At 45.3% G+C, this 25809-nt stretch overlaps 1 protein-coding gene across 2 annotated transcripts in view; it reads left to right on the forward strand.

The window, feature by feature from the left end:
• The window catches only part of B4GALNT1 (beta-1,4-N-acetyl-galactosaminyltransferase 1), a 121869-nt gene that overhangs the window by 62501 nt on the left and 33559 nt on the right, over positions 1-25809 (forward strand). For both annotated transcript variants that reach the window (XM_069970345.1, XM_069970344.1), the window contains exons 4-5: positions 11462-11568; positions 17630-17670. In XM_069970345.1, the coding sequence (XP_069826446.1) occupies positions 11462-11568; positions 17630-17670 (148 nt within the window). The remainder of the gene's footprint in view (positions 1-11461; positions 11569-17629; positions 17671-25809) is intronic.

Genomic DNA, 25809 nt, shown 5'->3' on the forward strand with positions numbered 1-25809 from the left:
TACAGAAAAAAGTTTGTTGGAAGTCTTTTTTTTTTTTTTTTTTTGCTTTCTTCATCCTCAGACCGGATCCTCGCTCATTTTCAGTGTCTGTGGAAAGTAAGTGCGTCTTGTAGGTTTAACTTTCCCATATAAAAATAACGAAACCATGAAGAAGTATGGGAAATATCACCTGATATGAGAGAGCTATACATTGCTTTGTTGGAAAAGATGAGTGACACTGGGATGACTTTATGGTCACTTATAATTTGTTACTACTAACTTCCCTGATGTCATCAGCAGAAACAACAGCACTTCCTTTAAAAGGTCAATCTGAAATAAATTATGAGAAGTCACTATCGTGTGTGACAATGTGGAAGTGAGCATACTGCTACTGACTCTTCACAGAACATGTTATAGAATTGTATTTAAAGGGGTACTCCAGCAAAATAAAATTTCTTTCAAAAAGTTAGGTTTGAGTTTAACATCTCGATTTTTCTTGAACTCGAACGGAATATTTTACTGTTTGTTCGAGTTAGCGTTCGGGCGCCTTTTTGCCAGCCAATCGGTGCAGAGCACATAGGGAGTGATGTATCAAAGGGTGTAAAATTTAGACTGGTGCAAACTGCCCACAGCAGCCAATCGCAGCTCCTCTTTCCTTTTACCGGAGCTGAAAGCTGAGCTGTAATTGGCTGCTGTGGGCAGTTTGCACCAGTCTAAATTTTACTCCCTTTGATAAATCTCCCCCATAGTGTCAGAAACGTCATAGCTGCGGTGTAGATGTCTCATTGGCTGCTAAAATCTCATGACCATCTCATAAAAGTCACTGTGCTGTACAGACTGCTATCTCAGTGTATCATTGTCTCCCAACATGCTGGCATTTCAATTAGACAGATAGGTAGTGAGATTAGTGATATTACTGAGATAGTTATTGAGATTAGTGGGTTGTTTATCAAGGTTAGGCTAGCATATTTGCAACAAGCATTTTCCTGTCCATAGACAGCATTGCAGTCACAGCAATACTTAGCTTTGGTATTGCAGGCTGCGTATTGGATTTGCCAATTTATACATAGTGCCCAAAGGTGTATTTAGGTTTGCTCTCATCTGTTATACAATAATTAAACATACATTTGTTTAGTGATAACAGCTCTATTCCTATAAGCTGAAAAACGTTTTCTGTCCGTCAACAAAAAAAACAAAATAGTAGACATCTGTTATACAGTAATTTAACGTAAATCTCATTTGTGTACGTGCATTTGTAGAATGGGTAGAATGTCCCTACCCAATATACAGACCACTAAAAATATTCCACATTCTGAAGAGCTCTTTGGCCACACAATGAAGTTGGGGTCAGAAGGCAGTTCAAAAGATCAAGAGGCCAAAGAGGATGATTTAGTCTGCTGTGACACCCAATTGCTGATGCCCTCAGAGGAGGATCAGGAAGCTGGTCTGTCATCAGAAATACCGAGCAGGCAGCAATGCCTGAAAGTGCCTGTGGCTTCTAGCCCACAGTTTGAGGATGTCAGATAGAGGAAGTCACCTATCATGATGATGATGACATTGCGGATCCAACATGGTCTTTGGAGCGACAGCTGGCGAGGGCATAACCAGTGGAGTATGAGATAGTTACAGTGCGGGTCCGACCTAAGGGAGAGGGCGGTCGCTGATATTACTGCGCCAGCCGTGGTTTAGTGGTGGCAGTGGGGAGACTAGGTTTTTGCCGTCTAAGAGGTCCCAAACCTGTGAAGCCTGGGCCTTTTTTGATCAAGCCTCTGATTCTCCGACTAAGGTGATATGTCGTATTTGCCGGCAAAGTATCAGTAGAGGAAAAAATGAAAAGTGTTTAACCCCTTAAGGACAGAGCCTAAAATGGCCTTAAGGACAGAGACAAATTTTATGAATATGACCTGTGTCACTTTAGTCATTAATAACTTCGGGATGCTTTTACCTATCTGGCTGATTCTGAGATTGTTTTCTCGTGACATATGGTACTTTACATTTCTGGTAAAATGGAGTCGATACCCATAACGAATCTTTATGAAAAACACCAAAATAACGTGAAAAATTGTGAAAAAATGCATTTTTCAAACTTTGAAACCTTTCTGCTTATACAGAAAATGGTTATGCCACATAAATGATACATTAAATAGCTTTAGCAACATATCTACTTTATGTTGGTGGCATTTATTAAACTATATTTCATTTTTTTTAGACAATAGAAAGCTTAAAACATTAGCAGCAATTTTCTAAATTTTCTGTAAAATTTCAAAATCAGATATTTTCAGGGACCTGTTCAGGTTTAAAGTGTAATTGAGGGGCCTGTGTGTTAGAAAGCAACACAAAGCACCCCATTTCAGAAACTGAACCCCCCACACTCTGCAAAAGCACACCCAGAAAGTGTTTTAACCCTTTAGGGGAGTCACAGAAATAAAAGCTAAGTGTGTAAGAAATTTGAAAATTTTTATTTTCTGTGCATAGATTTTATTGTAATCCAATATCTTTCATAATGATAAACCTATTAGCAGAGAAATGCACCCCAATATTGATTGCCCCATTTCTGCAGTTTATAGAAATACCCCATATGTGGCCTTATTGCGCTATTTGACGCAACCACAAGCCTCAGATATAAAGGAGCGCCCAGTGAATTTCAACGCCTCCGTTATATTTGGTTATTTTTGACCGTACCACTTCAGGTTGGCAGAGGCTCTGGGGTGCCAAAACCTAAAAAACACCCCTAAAGGGACACCATTTAGAAAACTGCACCCCTCAAGGAATGTAACAAGGGGTGCGGTGAGCATTTGGACCCCACAGGTGCTTCACAGATTTTCAGAACAATGTGGTGTAAAAAAGGAAAAATTCTATTTTTTACACTAAAATGTTGTTCTAGCCTTCATTTTTCATTTTTACAAGGGGATAAAAGAAAAAAAAAACACCAAACGTGTAGCGCAGTTTCTCCCGAGTACTGAAATACCCCACATGTGGACATAAAGTGCCAAGCGGGCGCAGGACAAGCCTCCAAAGGGAAGGAGCGCCAATTGGCCTTTGCAAGCTTGATTTTACTTGAATGGATTTCAAGGGTCATGTCGCATTTACAGACCCCTCGTGTTGCCAAGACACTGGAAATCCCCCACAAGTGACCCCATTTTGGAAACTACACCCTTCAAGGAATCTAACAAGGGGTGCAGTGAGCATATGGACCCCACTGGTGACTGGCACAAATGTGGAACAATGTGACGTGAAAGGGAAAATTTTCATTTTTTCACTTTCATGGCACAAATGTGCCTGTCATCAAGGGGTCCATATCCCCGCTGCCCCCCTTGATAGATTCCTTGAGGGGTGTAGTTTCCAGAATTGGGTCACTTGTGGGGGGTTTCCAGTGTTTTGGCAGCACAAGGGCTCTGTAAATGCGACATGACGTTCATCTTCCATTCTGGCTAAATCCAGCCTCCAAAATTCAAATGGCGCTCCTTCCCTTTGGAGGCTTGCCCTGCACCCACATGGCGCTTTATGTCCACATGTGGGGTATTTACGGACTCAGGAGGAATTGCTCTACACATTTTGTGTGTTTTTTTTTTTCCCTTTTAACCCCTTGTGAAAATGAAAAATTTAAGGCTAAACCAACATTATAGTGTAAAAAATGTAATATTTAATTTTCACGCCATATTGTTCCACATTTGTGTCCGTCACCAGTGGGGTCCATATGCTCACTACACCCCTTGTTAAATTCCCTGAGGAGTGTAGTTTCCATAATGGGGTCAATTGTGGGGGGGTTCAACTGTCTTGGCAACACAGGGGCCTTTTAAATGCAACATGGCCCCTCGAAATCCATTCCAGCCAAATCCAGCCTCCAAAAACCAAATGGCGCTCCTTCCCTTTGGAGGCTTACCCTGCACCCCCATGGCGCTTTATGTCCACATGTGGGGTATTTCCATAATCAGGGGAAATTGCTCTACACATTTTGTGTTTTTTTTTTATCTTTTAACCCCTTGTGAAAATGAAAAAATCAAGACAAGATCAATGATTTAGTGTAAAAATTAAACATTTTTTACACTAAATGTTGGTCTAGCCTTGATTTTTTTTCCTTTTCCACAAGGGGTTAAAAAAGAAAGTGAACACAAAACGTGTAGGGTAATACCCCACATGTGGACATAATGTGCCATATTGGCACAGGGCAAGCCACCAAAGGGACAGAGCGCCATTTAGAGGCTGGAATGGAGGATGGAGGCCATGTCGCATTTACAAAGCTCCTGTGCTGCCAGGACAGTAGAAACCCCCCACAAGTGACCCCATTATGGAAACTACACCCCATAAGGAATCCAACAAGGGGTGCAGTGAGGATATGGACCCCACTGGTGATGGGCACATATGTGGAACATGTGCCGTGAAAATAAAAAATAATTTTTTTTTATTTTCACGCCACAAATGTGGCCGTCACCAGGGGGCCATATCCCCGCTGCCCCCCTTGTTAGATTCCTTATGTGGTGTAGTTTTCCAGAATGGGGTCACTTGTGGGGGTTTTCTTCTGTCCCGGCAGCACAGAGGCTCTGTAATTGCATCATGGCATCCTCTAATGGGAATGGCGGCCATACCTACTTAGCTGGGGAAAAGGGACAATTCTAATTTATTTGGGGGTATTAGGCCAATTATTAGTTTATAAGGTTGGAAATGACAGGTGTCCATCAAATTCAACCTGTGTTGATCCAGAGGAAGGCAAAAAACCCTTGTGAGGCAGACAACAGTAGCCTCATCACAGGGGAAAAATTCCTTCCCGACTCCATAATGGCGATCAGAATAATCCCTGGATCAACGTGACCCCTGAAATAGGAATAAGGGACAGAATTTAGATAATGTAGAACTCCAATGACGTGTGGTACGCCTTGATGCGATCCAGTATGCAGAGGCCGGGGTGATCAGGACAGGTGTCACACTGGAAAATGGTGTCCTTCCTGAACCCCCTGTTACGCCACACTCTGCACTTCTTCTGGGTTCTCCCGTTCTCCAGTGTGGGGGACGTCACCTGGAAAATGTTGCCCTGGTGCGATACGGGGTCCTTCCTATCCAGAAGCGCTGGGTCCGCTCCATGGCTGCTAAATATTAGGGCTTTATTACTACTTCTGATATTTTCGTATTGTGCTGCAAGCTACAGTAGCTCAGGCAGCGAGAGACCAGAGGAGGGGGTGCTGGTATAAAAGTTATCCCCGTACAGGTGGTGGTGACCCTTATCCAGCAGTGGGAAGATCAGTTCCCGGACGATCTCCCCACTAACTCTGAGGGGGGGAGGGGGCAAAGGATAACCCTTTGTGCATTCCGCAGCTGGCACCCGCCGGCGGACTGATGCAGGCGTGCGTCTCCGCTCGTGTCACACTCCATTCTGTGCACTGGCGGATTCCGCCCTCTGTCCAAAGAATGAACGTGTTCATTCTTTGGACGGACAACGGAATCCGCCCGTGCATAGGATGGAGTCTATGACACGGGTGGAGACGCGCGCCTGCATCAGTCCGCCGGTGGGTGCGAGCTGCGGAATGCACAAAGGGTTATCCTTCGCCATTCTGCAGTGTGCACGTACCCTAAATCTGTAAGTGTACCCTGAGGTACTGTCACAGAGTTTGTAGAATTTCACGCCATACCGTGATCTCTTATTGGGACGGTACTGGCGGAAAAGACGTGTCTGGGGGGCAGCGTACGCTATGCTACCCCCAGACACGTCACTGGATGATGATGATGATGATGAGGATGAATGGAGGAAAGAAGGATCCCCCCATTCATTCTCACTGGCTGTTTCGGTGTTGGAGGCAATAATAGCATATGCGTCCGACGCCGAAAACACCCTGGGGGCCATCTTTATACGGGGACTAGTATATGGGGTATGTAAATGTTTATTGTAAAACTTTTTCATGTAGTGTAGTGTAATGTAGTGTTTTTTTGACAGTAAGAAAATAATATCCCTACGCCAATAAAGGAGCTGCTGATAAATGCCGCACTTATGTGCGGCACTTATTAGCAGACAGTGGCGGTAGGATATAGGGGGAAAAAACGCTCCTACGCCAAAAAGGAGGAGTTGCTGATTAGTGGCGCACTTACGTGCGATGCTGTTCAGTACTCAGCGGCGTTAGGGCGCAAAAAAAGTAAAAAAAAAAAAAAATTGGAAAAAAAAATAAAAATCTTTTTAACCCAAAGCAACTGATCAGTGAATGATATTCACTGATCAGCCGCTAGGGGGCAGTAGAGAGAAGACTGCCGGAGATTACCGAGGCCCGCCGAACACGAGGACCCGAGCGTTTCCGAAGATTTCCGACGCTGGACGAACGAACCCGGAAGCGACGCGAAGAAGACGCGAGGACGGCGCGGACCGAAGATCTTCGCTCCGGACGGCTAGATCAGGTGAGTATGGTACACCTGCACCACACACACCTGTTCTGCACCTCTCAGATACCTAGCTGGGGGGTGCAGAACCCGGCAAAACTGTTTTTTACAGTATGATCGCCGTGATGGGCCGGCCGGTACTGGCCGGCCTATCGCGGCGATCGTGGGGGTGGCATCGGCGCCATCTTTGGTGGGGACACTAATGGCGATTGGTGCTATCTCGGACAGCACCAATCGCCATTGCTTTCCGGGCCACCGGGTCACCGATGACCCGGAAAGCTGTTTTCAGCTGCTATATGCTGATCTGTATAGATCAGCATTTAGCAGCGATCGTCGGCATGGGAGGGGTTAATCACCCCCCGTGCCGACGAGCAGAGATGGCCTGCTATACATTATAGCAGGCCATCTTCCCCGTCCGCTGTGTGTGAACACACAGCGATCGGGGAAACATCGGGCGTACGTATACGCCCGTTTGCATTAAAGCCCACCCTGCGGGGGCGTACGTCGTTAAGGGGTTAAAGGGGTACTCCGGCCTGGGGGCTTTTTTTTTTTTTTTTTTTTTTTTTTTTTTATATAGCCGGGGAGGAGGTGGCTGAGGGCAACGACGTCCACAAAAACAAAACAAAGTTTTGTACGAGGCGGCACTCCAGTATATAGTGAATGAAAAAAAGGTTTTTATTCACCCATCAATGTGCAACGTTTCGATCTCTCATTGAGATTAGAGATGAGCGAACTGTTTGGACTTTTGGTCTGAAAGCAGTTCGCTCTCATTATGCCTGCGATCCCGGCCGCATAGTTGCGCTCCCGGGAATATGCGGCCAGGATATTCCAGGGAATCCATGGTGAATTCCCTGGAATATCCTGGCTGCATATTCGCAGGATCGCAACTATGCGGCCAGGATCTCAGGCATAATCAGAGCGCGCCGATGCCGTCGAACCAAAGTCCGGCGGTCCGCTCATCTCTAATTGAGATCTTGCTTGAAAAAGATCTCTGTGAGAGATGGAAACGTTGCACATTGATGGGTGAATGAAAACCTTTTTTCATTCACTATATACTGGAGTGCCGCCTCGTACAAAACTTTGTTGTGGATTTGGAAGCCTAGCTACATACATTCATAAAAAGTGTTGTCGGACGGCACTGTGTTGGCTCAAAGGCTCAGGTGGGTGCACAAACTCGGATAGCCAGACCCAGGCTTCCAGATCCAGTCAAAGGTGACCTTTTTCTGTGTTTGCTTTAAAAAAAAAAAACACTCTACAATAAATGTACTGAAAAATAGTGCCAAAAACACTGCTCATCTTGTAAAAAAAAGAATAAGCCATCTTACAGCTGACCAAATGACCATTTGGTCATCTGTAAGAATAAGTCATCTTACAGATCACCAAAAAATAAAAAGTTGCACCTTTAAGTGGGTTAAAGAAGGTTAGTTTGCTAGATAAAGAAGTATGCCATAACCTGCAGCTGCTTACTGATTATATTATGTACACTCTTGTGTCAGCCAGGAATAGGTAACTGTTAAACTACGGCTAAACTGCAGAGTTCCTGAAGCTACTTTCTTACAGAACTGACCACATGGATAAGACTTAGGCCGGGTTTACACAGCATAAGACACTGGCCATTCTGTGACCTGGCCGTGTTACAGAACAGCTGGTGTCAGTGAAGATCATCCCGGCCTGTACTAACTTCACAATGTAAAGTGCGGCCAGAGGTGCACTTTCCATCGTGTGAACTGACAGTTCTGTGCGGCCGCTATTCAATGATCAGCGGGCGCACAAAACTGACATGTCAGTTTTTCCTGTGGGAGCTAGGGATCCCGGCTGGAGTGTATACTATGGGGGAGATTTTATCAAACATGGTGTAAAGTGAATCTGGCTCAGATGCCCCTAGCAACCAATCAGATTCCACCTTTCATTCCTCACAGACTCTTTGGAAAATGAAAGGTGGAATCTGGTTGCTAGGGGCAACTGAGACAGTTTCACTTTACACCATGTTTGATAAATCTCCTCCTATGTGTATGCACTCCGGCTGGGATTCCATTCACTGCAGTGCAGTACAGTAAATTGCAAATCAGCAACAATGTCCGTGATTAATAGAAAATTACGTTGTGCGAACTTAGCCTTAAAAAAAAATCTCCTGCACAAACTGACCTGTGGTGGTGTGGATTCTGCAACGTTTGTTTTGGATTTTAACTGCAGATTTCACTCCTTTTTAAATGTAGAGAATTTAAAATTCACAGATAATTCAAATCAATAGTAGAATTGCAATGCAATCCATAGTATGAGCAATAGATGAGTACTTTTTTTTTTTTTTTTTTTTTATCCCTAATCTACAAATGCAACAATGAGTTTATTTTCATTCTCGATGCATACCGTACCCATATAAAACCCGTGATGAAGCAGGATGTAGTGTGGTATGGCTGCTTCACACATGTTCATTCCTGCAGCACAGCCGCAGTCTGGTATCGGTTCAAATACCCTTAATCCGAAAGGCAGCTAACGGCCAGAGAATAATCATTGCTGCCACCACTCTCTGATGAACAGATTTCTCCATTTGCAGTGATTAGCCTGTCAGCTCTTAAATAAGAGAAACAGATAGCTGATCTCCGGGAGACCAGCCAAACAATAACACTGGCTGGGTCCTTCCTTGAGGAATATCGGGCTAGTCCTGTGTTTTGAGACTCTTAAAGCGACTCTGTACCCACAATCTAACCCCCCCAAACCACTTGTACCTTCAGATAGCTTAATCCAAGATCTGTCCGTTCGGCAGGGGATGCAGTTATTGTCATAAAAACAACTTTTAATCCTGCAGCGCTGTGTCTAATGGCCGGGGCTTACATTTGTATATGCATTAGGCTGGCACACCCTCTCTGTCCTTCCTCCCCACCCTCCTCATCATTAGGAATGCTCCAGGCAGATTGCTTCCTATTCCCCACCTGTGTGTATAATGAACATGGACTGGATCGTTAATACACCTGTGCAAAGCTCAAACAGCAGTAAATGAACCTGGATCATTCCTAATGATGAGGAGGCTGGGGAGAAAGCATAAAGAGGTGGTGCCAGCCTAATGCACATACAAATGGACTCTGGACAGTTTGTCATGGAGGTAAATTAGTGGGATTCCTGTAGTATTGCGTTCATTTATTATCTGCTGAAACATGCTCATGATCATTTTCAGCCTAGGTGTCACGCACATCACATCAGGGTTAAAGCGACTCGGATAGCTGTTTTTAATCTAAGATCTGTCCTGGGGTCCGTTCAGCAGGTGATGCAGTTATTGTCCTAAAAAACAACTTTTAAACTTGCAGCCCTGAGTCAAACTGGCCTGGCCTAGAGTACCAATGCCTTAGCATTGCGACACCCCTCTGTCCCTCCTACCCGCCCTCTTCATGATTAAGAATGCCCCTAGAACATTTTCTCCTGTCTGAACATTGCACAGGTGCCTTAACGATCCAGCCCATGTGCAGGGCTGACACAGGTGAGGAATAGTAGAAAATCTGCCTGGAGCATTCCTAATGATGAGGAGGGACAGAGGTTGTGCCAGTCTAATGCATACACAATCTAGGGGGGGGGGGGTGCCATCTGGGCCAGTTGGTCTATTTAAACAATCAAGATAGCCTAAAACATTGTTCTTTATTACAACTAGAGGTACTGCTAAGCCCAACATTTTTATTTTGAAAGCCACCTTTAAAAAATAAAAGTAGCTAAATGGTCAGTCACCATCCCATCCCCATCAGTGAAATTATTTTCTCCAATAATAATTTTATTAATGCTACAGTTTTTCTTCTTTGTTACATATATCTAAAAAAAAATTCTTTCTGATGCAGGATTATTGTTTACCTCATTACAACTTTTTCAGCTAACTTCTTAGGCTACATTCACACGTTTCATTTCTCCTCAATTGTTGACAGACTACAGACCCATCCATTTGAATGGCCCCATTCACACGCCCGTAGGTGTTACAGGGTCGTGATCCAAACCACATAATACTCACAGGACCTAGTACGGACCACAATTGTAGCACGGATAATCTCTCACCAATGAATAGTTCCATGTAATTGCAAGCGGCTTTGGATGCAGATCTGTAGTGCTGTCCATAGCTGTGGGTCCATGATCTATAGAACAATCGAGAAGAGGTACTCTTCACAGGGCAAGGGTTTATATAGTCAATGGAGCCCTTATGCAGCAAAGAGATGGCCAAGAGAGCTTCCTCCGCTTCTTCTAGTGATCTGTAGGGGTCTTAGCACCCATACCCTAACTGATCAAAACTTTTAAACTGCCTCTATTTATGTCTAGTTTTTTACATGATAGTAATACTTTAAAGCGGTTACAAATGACTGCATTATAATTGAACCTATGGTACTTCTGGTAAACAAATCTACCGGAAGTTCCGCAGGCTCTATTATAATTCCGTCAATTGAAACACTACCATTGAGAGCGAAATTTGCACCATGTGCATGAGATGAAAGGGTAGAGTGGCTGCAAGCCTTTATGCACCTGCCGATCGCTAGATGGAAGGGGTCTGAGCACCCAGACCTCCACCAATTAAAACTTCTGGCATGTGGCTATAATATGTCAGAAGTGTGTTTTATTGACACACTCTTTAAATGCTCTAGCATTTCCTTAGATTTTAGAAAGATGGAAAGAAAATGTCATTACTTTGGCTGTAGTATGGGATTGCCCACAGTTTTAATGTGAAACCATAAACCTGGCCGGCTATGGGACCCTATTTGTTTTAGAGATGCCTCGGTAAGAGACTTGAGTAAGTTGCTGCATTTACCTGTAAATGCACAAGACATACTGTATTTCAGTAAACATAAAGCATATTGAAGTCACCCATAACTACAAAATTTTAGCCTTTACTTCCATTTGGGTAACCTCACTAACAACATATTATCAAAATTATTGCTTTGCCTTGGAGGTCTATGGATCTCACTCGTACTAATCGCAATTCATTCTTGTTTGCACTCCCATAAAGTTTCCAGCCCCCTGCATGTTCTAAATTACATTGATTTCCATTTTTACTGTTCCCGTCTCTCCTGTGCAACTCCTTTGTTTTCCAACTGATTAAAATCAATTAACAATGTCTCTAATAGTATTGTTTTTTTTTTGTCATTTCCTCCTTCAGGATGTATAACCCAGCAGACAGGATTATTATTACACAAGCAAATTCTCCATTGCAGTACCCTGCTCAAGGTGTGGAAGTCCGTCCCTTGAAGACAATACTCATACCAGGTGTGCTTTATTTTACTGTTTACCAGGAATGTAAAGGGTGTATTCACATGTCAGAAATTTCTGTAATTAAGAACCGGTTCCATACATCTGCTGTTGGTTGGTTTACATCAAGCCTACAGATTTCTGTAATCCTGACTCAGAATATTGGAGGTTGTCGAAATCAATGAAATACTTCATATCACAAACCTTAGATGTGCTCTACAAAACACCTTTCTGGTTAGCATATGTTGTGCCACCATATCTAGCTGGAGAACAACGTAACCTTTTTCAAGCACCATCATACTAAGAAACAGACACAGTCTGTCTTTCTTTATTGAATACTCCAGACTAGGGATGGTCCGAACTGAGTTCGGTTCGGGTTCGTATGAACCTGAAGCCTCGGTAATGATTCCCGCTGTATGCCCGCTCCGTGGAGAGGGCGGATCCAGCGGGAGGACCGCCTGGAAAACTGGGATACAGCCATAGCCTGTATCCCAGTTTTCAGGGCGTTACTCCCGCTGGATCCGCCTGCTCCACAGAGCGGGCAGACAGCGGGAATCTGCTGCCGAGTGTTCGGGTTCATACGAACCCGAACCTCGGCAGGTTCGGACCATCCCTACTCCAGACACACCTATTGACATCCTGCTATACATAGATAAAAACAAAACCACTGAACACTTATGCGCTATGTTTCCACAGTGTAAGGCTATGTTCACACAACGTCGAAAAAACTAAACTGCATCCCTCTTTTCTATTTAATAAGACGTCAGGTATTGTGGTGATGTAATTGACTTCAATGCTTTGAAGTCAATGGAACGCACACAGTACATAAAAAAAAAAAAAAAAAAAAAAAAACGGACTTCAACTTTTTTTGCTACCTGGATTAAGAGATGTGCTGTACTTTGACATGAATTATTTGAAACTGTAGTTGGAACATAAGTCCTTCACTTTAATTGGAGGGTGTTCTACCCATGCACTTTCACCTGTAAAGAGATGGGAGAAGGTGCAGTATGTTTATTTCTTCTTGTCAATTTGGATTCTGTCTCTGTGCTCCATTGTCCAGATCTGTTGGTTTTGGTCAGACAGGGCACCCATTTAATATGTACAGTATAAGGGTGCCATTTCCTTTAAAGGGAGCCAATCACCTGAAAAATCGATATCACAGCAATAATCCATGCTAATCCACCCTTTAACACACTTTCCACCAGTGGCGGAACCACCGTTGTAGCGGCCGCTACAGGACCCACCGCATCAGGGGGCCCGTGGTCCTGGCCCCCGGGGGTGACAGCCTGCAGCACCCGGTGGCCGAACAGGCCTCCCAGGTGCTGCAGCTGTTTGGGGTCTGGGGGTGGAGAGTGTCCCGGGGATCCCACAAGTCCTGAGCTCAGTGTCCGACAGGGCTAGTACTTCCGGCACAGGGAGCGTCTCTAACACGCACTCCCTGTGCCGGAAGTACAGGCCGCGGGCACACAGAGCTCACTGGTACCTGTGCTGCCCAGGGATAGGACGAAATGCCACAGCACTGGCTTTCCTTCCTATCCCCGGTCAGCACAGGTACTAGTGAGCTCAGTGTGTGCCCGCGGCCTGTACTTCCGGCACAGGGAGCACTTGTTAGAGACTCTCCCTGTGCCGGAAGTACTAGCCCCGGCAGACACTGAGCTGCAGAGCTGCTGGGGAAAAAGAGGAGAAGATAGCCGACTGGGGAGCGTGTTAGGTGAGTTGTGTGTGTTTTTGTTTTTGTGTTTTTTCTGCTTTGCAAAGGGGGCTATCTATGGGGGGTAGCATAAGGGGTTTTTTATTGGGGGACAACATAAGGGGGCCATCTATAGGGGGACAACATGAGGGCGCATCTATAGTGGTCAACATTAGAGGGTATCTACAAGGGAGACAACACAGGGGACCTTCTATAAGGGGGATGGACGACACAGGGGTAATTTATAAGGAGGACAACACAGGGGGGGGGGCCCATCTATAAGGGGGCAGAGGAGGACAACACAGGTGGGAATACGCAGAGGGCCCCAACTTTAGGAGGGGATACACAGAGGGGGGCCACCTATTAGGGAGAATACACAGATGGGGCCATATATAAGAGAGACTACACATAGAGGGCCATTTATAAGGGGCACTACACAGAGGGATTACACAGATGGGGGCCATTTATAAGGGGGAACTACACTGGGGATACACAGTGGGGGCAACTACTGTTGTGGACTACACAGGGGTCATCTATAAGGGGGGCTACAGAGGGGGGAGGTCATATACTATAGGGGATGCACAGAGGGGGGATGCACATGGGGCCATCTATATGGAAGACTGAACAAGGGGCCATCTATAAGGTGGCTACACAGAGGGGGCATATACTATAACATCAGTGATCAGGGCTACCCACTAAATTACGGTGTAAAGGGGTCAATACAGATGTGCAGTTTGTAGAGAGATATGGATGGTGCCAGAGTGTGGAGCCTAATATGTCTCTCTGGCAGGTTCTGTGGATTTGTGGCTCAGAGAAGTTCTAATGGCCCAGGGCAGATGGAGAAGAAAATGAAAAGGGAAGAACTCTGATCAGAGAAGAAGTCCCCTGTGAGTCATTTTATATAACTGCACTGTAATGTAAATGGAGTACAGAACCTGTGTAGAGCTGGGTGTGTTGATGGCGTAGTGGTCGGTCGAGGTCGGGCCCCAATCAAAAGTTTGCTATGGGACCCAGCCATTTCTAGTTATGCCCCTGCTGTCCACACATATATCTGTAGCATCTGCCCCTGCCTGATACGCCCCAAAATCATACTTTGATCTTGTCCCGCGCCGTATGCTAATTCCTGTAAGGTAGTCAAGTGGGCGTTTGTTCAGGCCAAGTAGTGATGTCCCCGGGGGCTGGGTTTGGCTGTAATCATGCCTCTTTGGGCGTCATTTACAGCCCCTGTCACTGCATCATAATCCAGGGGTGGGCCTAGGACAGCATAGCTGAGATACAGCACAGCAGCTCCCTATCCCCGCTGTACTCTGTATGTGTAAACTGGCGCCTCATACAGTGCTGCTTTACTGAGCCTCCCTGACCTGGATCATTTTAACCCTGCTGCAGCCACCACCACAAACAAAAGCGCTGTTATTCCTGAGGGGGTGGTTGCAGCAGGGTTAATATGATTCATTCAGGGACACTCTCTGTAGAACATAAAATGTCTGCATATTGAACTTAAAGGGAAACTCGCATATAATACCTTTTGTTTTTGATGGTGGTTTCTGTATCAGTGTATGAACAGATTTACTGTATATGTGATTATGAGGTGACCTCGTCCCTTAAAAGGGTAACTGTCATTAAAATTTTTGCAGAAATCAAAAGTACAAGCAATTTTAACAAAACTCTGTAACAGGGCTGTGGGGTTTTATCAGGGACTGCCAGTCAGACACCAGGGGAGTCATTTAACACACTGGTGTAAAGTAGATCTGATTTAGCTTACATGATGTCCTACATGATCATGGAGCGACTTTTGTGTAAATAAGGCAAAGATATAAAGCAGATTCTCGTGTGTGTGTGCGTGTGTGTGTGCGCGTGCAGTCTCCAGCCACCATGTCCTGTCTGAACTAGACGAGATGGACCACACAATTGCACTGCACAAAAAACAGCACAGATCTCCCCCCACACAATGGACTCATCCAGCTCAGAAACAAACTTCCAAATAGTGACCGACAACTTCTCCCCAACCCTACTTTACTAATAGGGCCAGTGCTATATTACTGATATCTGGTGGAAAGAAAATGTACGTGAGAGAGCTTTTCTGGTTGCTATACATTAGTGTTAAATGCTTAAAAAAATTTAACGCTGGAGGTAGTACTTTTTTTTTTTTTCCCCCAATCCCAGCGAAAACTAGCTCTAACTTTCTGACTTCACTGCCTTGCTCTGTAATAGGTTTTAATATGCAAAAGAACCCCCCCCCCCCCCCACACACACACACACACTTCAGAAAAAGCATACTTTTTTTGTCCATTATGGTCTATTGTGGGACCAAAGGGGATGAGTGAGCATTGAGAGAAGAAAAGGCAGACCTGTATGATACAACATCCTGCAATCTTATGTCACCAAGTTCCCAGTCCAGCTTTAAGCAGTCTGACCTGTGAATCCAGTGTTTTATGTGCCCAGAAAGTCTCCAAACTGTACAGCTGTTTGTCTCCTCTTCCTGCTCGCTTGCTCACTCAGAATATAATTGACACAACAAACCCATCATCACTTTGCTCCTCTGTAACGTAGATGAATTTGCCTTGATAATACACAGCTAAGAAGTTGGAGGGGGGGGGTGGGGTGAGGTAGGAAAACAGCTTTTTGAGTACAGAAAGAAACTCATTGCTTAATAAAAATATTAGTGTTTCTTAAAATCACTTGTACTATTGATTTCTGCAAAAATAAATTAAATGACAGTTACACTTTAAAAACTTTCCGCTGGTAGAATTTTTTTTTTTTTTGGTACGGCTCAGACTGGTTGAAAGACAACAACTAACTTGCCTCATCCCCTTCTGCTGCCTTTCCAATGGCCCTGGTCCTTGCTGCTCAGCGCTTCCTGTTGTATGTCCTAACACACAAATAACACTGCTCAGCCATTCGCTGAATTTTTATTGAATATAGATAAGGACAGGGAAAACGTTTAAAAAATCACCAAAAATCTTTTAATATTCGATTTGAACAGTAAATTATTTGCTAATGACACATTCCCTTTAAATACAAAGAAGTCCATGTGCACCACTATCATAGAGTGCCAACACGCTGGTTTACTTGCATTCCCTTTAAGGCACTTGTCACTATCTTTGAGCCAAGCAGTTTAGCTTATCATATAATGAGAAAATTGAACCTCACAGGGTAGTCATTTATAATATATAACTACACATTGATCCCTGTTCGGGATTCAAAGAATTGAAACAGAGAAGCATATTGAAAAGAGTGCAGCTGTCTTTTTTTTAAAAAAGTGGTGCACATTTTTGACACCCCACTATACCACTGAAGAAATTCACCAAGTTGTGTGACCATTGAACTAGACAACATTGTTACTTGAAGGCAAAATTAGCAGGATCTCTAGAGACTTCCATTTCGGCAGTGTAGCACTGACCCAGCTTGAATACCTGGGGCATGCAAACTACCCTAACATATATATACAAGACACTCATAAAGCAGAGATTTAAAGGCACTCTCTAGGTGGGCACCATGTCATTTGCTTAAGGGGAAAAATCGTATTGGACAGGGTTGCTCAAGGGGGGACGCTCCCTTGGTTGCAGGTTCATATAGCCTGCTGACATTATTATTAACAATGTATGGGCATCATCCAAAATTATAGAATTTCTAGTTATGACAAACCAGGTCTGAGTCGGAACTAGTTTTGTCTGGAGTCTGAGTCGAAAAAAAATGTACCGACTCCAGCTGTAAAATTTATATGAATTGTATAGGTTTTGCTCATACATATTATGAGCAACATTCTAATAGGACACTGGCCCTATTACATAAGGGTGGTCGAGGAAAAGTTGTCGGTCACTATTTGGCACTTTTTTTTTCTGAGCTGGAAGAGTCCATTGGTGGAGATCTGTGCTGTTCACTTCCTGGATGCTGGATGACTGTATATGAACAGCAGTGTAATATGACAATATCCTGTGTAATATAGAGGAGGAGGAGAAGACATAAGTAGTGTAGCAGTAACCTCTGTCCTCAATGTGGGGTTTTTCTTCACTGTTCTTTGGCTGGCTGTGTTTGTGTGTGTGCTATGGCTGCAGCATGATGTGTGTGTGTGTGTGTGTGTGTGTCCACCTGCTCCATCTAGTCTAAGTGTGAGTAGTTCAGGACATGGAGGCTGGAGACTGGCTGCATCCTCTGCACACAAAGGAGAATCTGCTTTATATGTTTCCTTATTCCCTCAGAAGTCGCCCGTAGGGTCATGTAGGACATTAGAGAGAACTGCTGAGCCAGTCTGATAAATAACTTTCCTGGTATATGACTGCCCATTTATGAAGGAGCAGGAGTCTGAGTCGGCCCTGATAAAACCAAATAAAAAGAGTTTAAAAAAAAAATGTCTCCAGACCTTTTTAACATTCATGTTTATTCTTGCAGGACTCTGTTTGCTGGATCTTAAAAAGAAAAACCGTTATGAGGTAAGCATTTGATTGACCCCTCAATATAAAGTATATATAATGTTGGTCATCATGGCTTATTATCCCTCTGGTAACGTAAGTTCTTGCCGCCCTAATACAGCCATTACACTTATTCCATCTTTGCATATGTTATCCACACGCCACTCTTATAGTATGGCAGCATGGGGTATTGTTAGTTTTTTGAGATTCTGAGGGAATTGGTGGGAATGCTTTTAGTCAGGCCCTTAACCCCTTAAGGACCGGGCCTGAAATGGCCTTAAGGACCGGAGCAAATTTTATGAATTTGACCAGTGTCACTTTATTCATTAATAACTTCGGGATGCTTTTACCTATCCGGCTGATTCTGAGATTGTTTTCTCGTGACATATTGTACTTCACATTTCTTGTAAATTGGAGTCGATACTTATAACGAATCTTTATGAAAAAAACCAAAATAGCGTGAAAAATTGTGAAAAAATGCATTTTTCCAACTTTAAAACTTTTCTGCTTATACAGAAAATGGTTATACCACATAAATTATATATTAAATAGCATTAGCAACATGTCTACTTTATGTTGGCGGCATTTATTAAACTATATTTCATTATTTTTAGACAATAGGAAGCTTAAAACATTAGCAGCAAATTTCCAAATTTTCAGTAAAATTTCAAAATCAGATATTTTTAGGGAACTGTTCAGGTTTAAAGTGTATTTGAGGGGACTGTGTGTTAGAAAGCCTCACAAAGCACCCCATTTCAGAAACTGCACCCCCTAAACTCTGCAAAAGCACATCCAGAAAGTTTTTTTAACCCTTTAGGGGAGTCACAGAAATAAAAGCTAAGTGTGTAAGAAATTTGAAAATTTTAATTTTCTCTGCAGAGATTTTATTGTAATCCAATATTTTTCATAATTATAAACCTATTACCAGAGAAATGCACCCCAATATTGATTGCCCCGTTTCTGCAGTTTATAGAAATACCCCATATGTGGCCCTATTGCGCTATTTGACGCAACCACAAGCCTCAGATATAAGGGAGTGCCTAGTGAATTTCAATGGCTCCGTTATTTTTGGTCATTTTTGACTGTACCACTTCAGGTTGGCAGAGGCTCTGGGGTGCCAAAACCTAAAAAACACCCCTAAAGGGACACCATTTAGAAAACTACACCCCTCAAGGAATGTAACAAGGGGTGCGGTGAGCATCTGGACCCCACAGGTGCTTCACAGATTTTCCAAACAATATGGCTTGAAAAAAGACTAAAGTATTTTGTACACTAAAATGTTGTTCTAGCCTTCAATTTTTCATTTTCACAAAGGGATAAAAGGAAAAAAAAAAACACAAAACATGTAGCGCAGTTTCTCCCGAGTACGGAAATACCCCACATGTGGCGATAAAGTGCCAAGGGGGCGCAGGACGAGCCTCCAAAGGGAAGGAGTGCCAATTGGCTTTTGGAAGCTGGATTTCACTGGAATGGATTTCAAGGGCCATGTCGCATTTACAGAGCCCTCGTGCTGCCAAGACACTGGAAACCCCCCACAAGTGACCCCATTCTGGAAACTACACCCCTCAAGGAATCTAACAAGGGGTGCAGTGAGCATATGGACCCCACTGGTGACGGGCACAAATGTGGAAAAATGTGACGTGAAAGTGAAAATTTTCATTTTTTCACTTTCATGGCACAAATGTGCCCGTCATCCAGGGGTCCATATCCTCACTGCACCCCTTGTTAGATTCCTTGAGGGGTGTAGTTTCCAGAATGGGGTCACTTGTGGGGGGTTTACAGTGTTTTGGCAGCACAAGGGCTCTGTAAATGCGACATGGCTTTCATCATCCATTCTACCCAAATCCAACCTCTAAAATCCAAATGGCGCTCCTTCCCTTCGGAGGCTTGCCCTGCACCCACATGGCGCTTTATGTCCAGATGTGGGGTATTTACGGACTCGGGGGAAATTGCTCTACACATTTTGTGTTTTTTTTTCTCTTTTAACCCCTTGTGAAAATGATAAATTCAAGGCTAGACCAACATTATAGTGTAAAAAATTTAATATTTCATTTTCACGCCACATTGTTCCACATTTGTGCCCGTCACCAGTGGGGTCCATATGCTGACTACACCCCTTGTTACATTCCTAGAGGGGTGTAGTTTCCATAATAGGGTCACTTGTGGGGGGTTTAACTGTCTTGGCAACACAGGGGCCTTTTGAATGCAACATGGCCCCTCGAAATCCATTCCATCCAAATCCAGCCTTCAAAAACCAAATGGCGCACCTTCCCTTTGGAGGCTTACCCTGCACCCGCATGGCGCTTTATGTCCACATGTGGGGTATTTCCGTACTCAGGGGAAATTGCTCTACACATTGTGTTTTTTTTTATCTTTTAACCCCTTGTGAAAATGAAAAAATCAAGACAAGATCAATGATTTAGAGTAAAAATTAAAAAAAAATTACACTAAATGTTGGTCTAGCCTTGATTTTTTTCCATTTCCACAAGGGGTTAAAAAAGAAAATGAACACAAAACGTGTAGGGTAGTTTCCCCTGAGTACGAAAATACCCCACATGTGGACATAATTTGCCATATGGGCACAGGGCAAGTCACCAAAAGGACAGAGTGCCATTTAGAGGCTGGAATGGGGGATGGAGGCCATGTCGCAATTACAAAGCTCCTTTGCTGCCAGAACAGTAGAAACCCCCGACAAGTGACCCAATTCTGGAAACTACACCCCATAAGGAATCTAACAAGGGGTGCAGTGAGCATATGGACCCCACTAGTGATGGGCACATGTGTAGAACATGTGCCGTGAAAATAAAAAATACCATTTTTTTCATTTTCACGTCCCAAATGTGGCCCGTCACCAGGGGGCCATATACCCGCTGCCCCACTTGTTAGATTCCTTATGGGGTGTAGTTTCCAGAATGGGGTCACTTGTGGGGGGTTTCTACTGTCCTGGCCGCACAGAGGCTTTGTAATTGCATCATGGTATCCTCTAATTGGAATGGCGGCCATGCCTATTTAGCTGGGGAAAAGGGACAATTCTAATTTATTTGGGGGTATTAGGGCAATTATTAGTTTATAAGGTTGAAAATGACAGGTGTCCATCAAATTCAACCTGTGTTGATCCAGAGGAAGGCAAAAACCCCTCGTGAGGCAGACGACAGTAGCCTCATCACAGGGGAAAAATTCCTTCCCGACTCCATAATGGCGATCAGAATAATCCCCGGATCAACGTGACCCCTGAAATAGGAATAAGGGACAGAATTTAGATAATGTAGAACCCCAGTGACGTGTGGTGCGCCTTGGAGCGATCCAGTATACAGAGGCCGGGGTGATCAGGACAGGTGTCACACTGGTAAATGGTGTCCTTCCTGATCCCCCTGTTACGCCACACTCTGCACTTCTTCTGGGGTCTCCCGTTCTCCAGTGTGGGGGACGTCACCTGGAAAATGTTGTCCTGGTGCGATACGGGGTCCTTCATATCCAGAAGCGCTGGGTCCGCTCCATGGCTGCTAAATATTAGGGCGCTATTACTACTTCTGATATGTTCGGATCGTGCCGCAAGCTACAGTAGCTCGGGCAGCGAGGGACCGGAAGAGGGGGTGCTGGTATAAAAGTTATCCCCGTACAGGTGGTGACCTTTATCCAGCAGTGGGAAGATCAGTTCCCGGACGATGTCCCCACTAACTCCGAGGATGGGGGGGCATCTGGGGGCTGCATTCGGGTGTCCCTTCCTACATACACTCTAAGGGTACGTGCACACTGCGGAATCGCGAAGGATAACCCTTTGTGCATTCCGCAGTTGGCACCCGCCGGCGGACTGATGCAGGCGCACGTCTCCACACGTGTCGTAGACTCCATTCTATGCACGGGCGGATTCCGCTCTGCGTCCAACGTGTTGATGGAATGACGGATGATGGAATCCGCCCATGCATAGGATAGAGTCTATGACACGGGCGGAGACGCGCCCCTGCATCAGTCCGCCGGCGGGTGCCAGCTGCGGAATGCACGAAGGGTTATCCTTCGCCATTCCGCAGTGTGCACGTACCCTAAATCTGTAAGTGTACCCTGAGGTACTCTCACAGAGTTTGTAGAATTTCACGCCATACCGTCATCTCTTATTGGGACGGTACTGGCAGAAAAGACGTGTCTGGGGGGCAGCGTACGCTACGCTACTCCCAGACACGTCACTGGATGATGAGGAGGATGAGGATGAATGGAGGAACAAAGGACCCCCCATTCATCCTCACTGGCTGTTTCGGTGTCGGAGGCAATAATAATGTATGCGTCCGATACCGAAAATACCCTGGGGGCCATCTTTATATGGGGATTGGTATATGGGGTATATTGGGGTATGTAGTGGTGTAGTGTAAAACTTTATTCAATGTAGTGTGGTGTAATGTAGTGTTTTTTTACGTGTTTTTTACAGTAAGTATACAAAAAAACCTACGCCAAAAATGGTGTTGCTGATAAATGCCGCACTTATGTTCGGCACTTATCAGCAGACCGTGGCAGTAGGATATAAAAAAAAAACACCCTATGCCAAAAAGGAGGAGTTGCTGATTAGCAGCGCACTTTCGTGCGATGCTGATCAACACTCAGCGGCGATAGGGTGCGGAAAATAGAAAAAAAAAAATTGGGAAAAAATTTTTTTTTTTACTACATTCTGAACATCCCTGTAGTGGCTGATACGTGTATTACACTTATCAGCCGCTAGGGGGCAGCAGAGCGCAAGATCCGAAAATAGACGACGCTGGAGCCGGAAAAATACGAAAAAAGACGACGCTGGAGACGGAAAAAGCCGATCGGGACTCACGGAAGAAGCCGAAGTCCCGACAAGATGAAGAGGACGCCGGGAACCCGGAAGACGCCGATCAGGACCCCGGGACAGGTGAGTAATGTACAAATACCTGCTCCGGACCCCTCAGCTACCTAGCTGAGGGGTCCGGAGCAGGTATTTATTACTTGTGGGGACTTTGATCGCCGTTCACGGCGATCGGGACGGTGGTACCGTGACCACCATTACTTTTTACAGTAATGGCGGTCGGTGCCGTCCGCGGACAGCACCGACCGCCATTTTTTTCCGGGTCATCGGGCCACCGATGGCCCGGAAAGGTTCCGATCGCCGCGATGGGCTTATCAGCCAATAGCGGCGATCGTCGGCATGGGGGGGGTTAACAGCCCTCCATGCCGACAGGGAGAGATGGCCTGCTATGTATTATAGCAGGCTATCTCCCCCGATCGGGACCCGGCCGGCCGCGGCGCCCGTTTAAAGGGCTGACGTACCGGTACGTCATGGGTCCTTAAGTGACAGTGATCCATGACGTGCCGGTACGTCATGGGTCCTTAAGAGGTTAAAGGACAACTCCGGACAAAAGTATTTTTTAATATGTTATTACTTATGGAAAGTTAGACAAATTACTAATGTACATTAATTATGGGAAATGCACATATAGGGCTATTTCCCTTAATTTAGTAGATCATGGAGACTTCAAATTCTCTCAAAAACCGTGACTTCACGAATCAGGTGTAATTCCAATGGAGTGTCCAGAAGCGGGCACAGTATATGTTAAAGCCTATGGACTGTATTAAAGTATATGGAGTATGTAATGTAAAAACTACACTTTATTAATGGACTATGTGTATGGAATAATTTGGGGAGCAAGGACACTTGCTCCCCAAATGGAGGGCGCCGAGTAGGGAGGGAGAGAGGTGTCGGTGCATCTAACTACCTCCTCCCTCCCTCCCTCCCTCCCTCCCTCCCTGCTTGGTGCAGTGGGACGGATACACTACTACTCCTTACATTATCTGCTCATAGTATGAGCAGATGATGGGAAGAGTAGTACCAGAGAGATCCCCAGCACCAAGCCCCCCCCCGCCGACATGCCCCGCACCTGCCGCACAGCTGCCACCATCGGTAACCTCCCAGATCCGGTCCCCATCTCTGCCTACCCCACAGTCGCACGTCCGCCCACTACCCTGTTAGAGCACTGCCGCCCCCACGTCCTGCCGACTCGGTCCTGGGATTATGAGAGCTGCTGGTGGTGACAACCGGGACCCAGTCAGCAGGACGCGGGGGCAGCAGTGAGCTGGCAGCCCGAACCGGGACGGCAGGGAAGTGAGTTGGACGTGCAGCGGTGGGGGAGGCTGGGGGGTTTGTGACTGGGACCGGATCGGGGAGGCCACCGGCGGCGTGTGCAGGGTGGGTGTTGGCTATGTCGGCTGAGGGGGGGGGGGCTTGGTGCTGGGAATCTCTCTTGTACTACTCCTGGAACATACTTTGAGCAGATGATGGGAGGAGTAGTAGTGTCTATTTGTCCCACTGCACCAAGCAGAGAGGAAGGAAGGAGGAAGTTAGATGCACCAGCACCTCTCCCTCCCTGCTCAGTGCCCTCCATTTGTGGACCAAGTGTCCTTGCTCCCCAAATTATTCCATACACATAGTCCATTAATAAAGTGTAGTTTTTACATTACATTACATACTCTATATACTTTAATACAGTCCATAGGCTTTTACATATACTGTGCCCCCTGCTGGACACTCCTTTGGAATTAAACTTGATTCATGGCGTCACGGTTTTTGAGAGAATTTGAAGTCTCCATGATCATGATCTACTAAATTAAGGGAAATAGCCCTATATGTGCATTTCCCATAATTAATGTACATTAGATATTTGTCTAACTTTCCATAAGTAATAACATATTAAATACTTTTGGCTGAACTTCTCCTTTAAGTGCATCCTCTCTATTGCACTCCTCATGAAATTAAGCAGACTCCATTGTAGTGAAGAATAACATGATTTATTCAGGTATATTGGCAAGCTCCAACATAAAGAAACAGTGATGAAATGCTTCCTAGCACCCACAGAGTCTGGCTTCCTCACATATGGGGGGGGGGAAGTTTACTGATACCAGAGTTTCACCAGTCCTATCCTGTAATCCATCTTATTCTCACTGGGGTAAAGTCTTTCCCCTTGTGGAAAATCCAGCTTCTGTGCTGTGATCTGTGGCTGCTGTTTTCACATAATCTAGCTTTCTCTGTCATTGTTTTTACTTCAAAAACAACAGGCCTTTGCTTCCTTTTACCTCACACAACCGGATCTTGCTTCCTTTTACCTCACAACACACTGACTGGACTCCACACTAGATACTTCTTTGCCCCTCCTTTCCAATCATGCGCAGCTGGACAACTACCAATGTTGTGTGCTGGCACTACTAGCATTCTCTAACTGCCAGCCAGAAGTAATTCATCTTTGACAGTGAAAGTCAAACCTACCCTGGGCCACACATACATTATCTATATGGCAGCAACTAGTGAAAATACTTTTCTATATATTAAGCAGTTAACACCCAAAAGCCTAAAGGCCCCCATACACCTTCAGTAACAGACAGACAAATGTTTGCCCGGCTGTCAGTTATGTCTCCCGCCCATCCTTTTAACCCCTTAACGACATCGGGCGTAAGTATACGCCCCCGCAGGGTAGGCTTCAACGCAAACGGGCGTATACTTACGCCCGATGTTTCCCCGATCGCTGTGTGTTCACACACAGCGGTCGGGGAAGATGGCCTGCTATAATGTATAGCAGGCCATCTCTGCTCGTCGGCACGGGGGGGTGATTAACCCCTCCCGTGCCGACGATCGCTGCTATATGCTGATCAATACAGATCAGCATATAGCAGCTAAATTCAGCTTTCCGGGTCACCGGTGACCCGGAAAGCAATGGCGATTGGTGTTGTCCGAGAGAGCACCAATCGCCATAAGTGTCCCCACCAAAGATGGCGCCGATGCCACCCCCACGATCGGCGTGATAGGCCGGCCAGTACCGGCCAGCCCATCACGGCGATAATACTGTAAAGACACAGTTTTGCCGGGTTCTGCACCCCTCAGCTAGGTAGCTGAGTGGTGCAGAACAGGTGTGTGTGGTGCAGGTGTACCATACTCACCTGATCTGGGCGTCCGGACCGACGATCTTCGGTCCGCGCCGTCCTCTTCTTCGGGTCACTTCCGGATTTGGTCGTCCAGCGTCGGAAATCTTCGGAAACGCTCGGGTCCTCGGGTTCGGCGGGTCTCGGCAATCTCCAGCAGCGTCGCTCTACTGCCCCCTAGCGGCTGATCAGTGAATATCATTCACTGATCAGTTGCTTTGGGTTAAAAAGATTTTTTTTTTT

The sequence above is a fragment of the Dendropsophus ebraccatus genome, chromosome 5, assembly GCF_027789765.1.
Source record: "Dendropsophus ebraccatus isolate aDenEbr1 chromosome 5, aDenEbr1.pat, whole genome shotgun sequence".
In the NCBI taxonomy this organism is placed as follows: domain Eukaryota; kingdom Metazoa; phylum Chordata; class Amphibia; order Anura; family Hylidae; genus Dendropsophus; species Dendropsophus ebraccatus.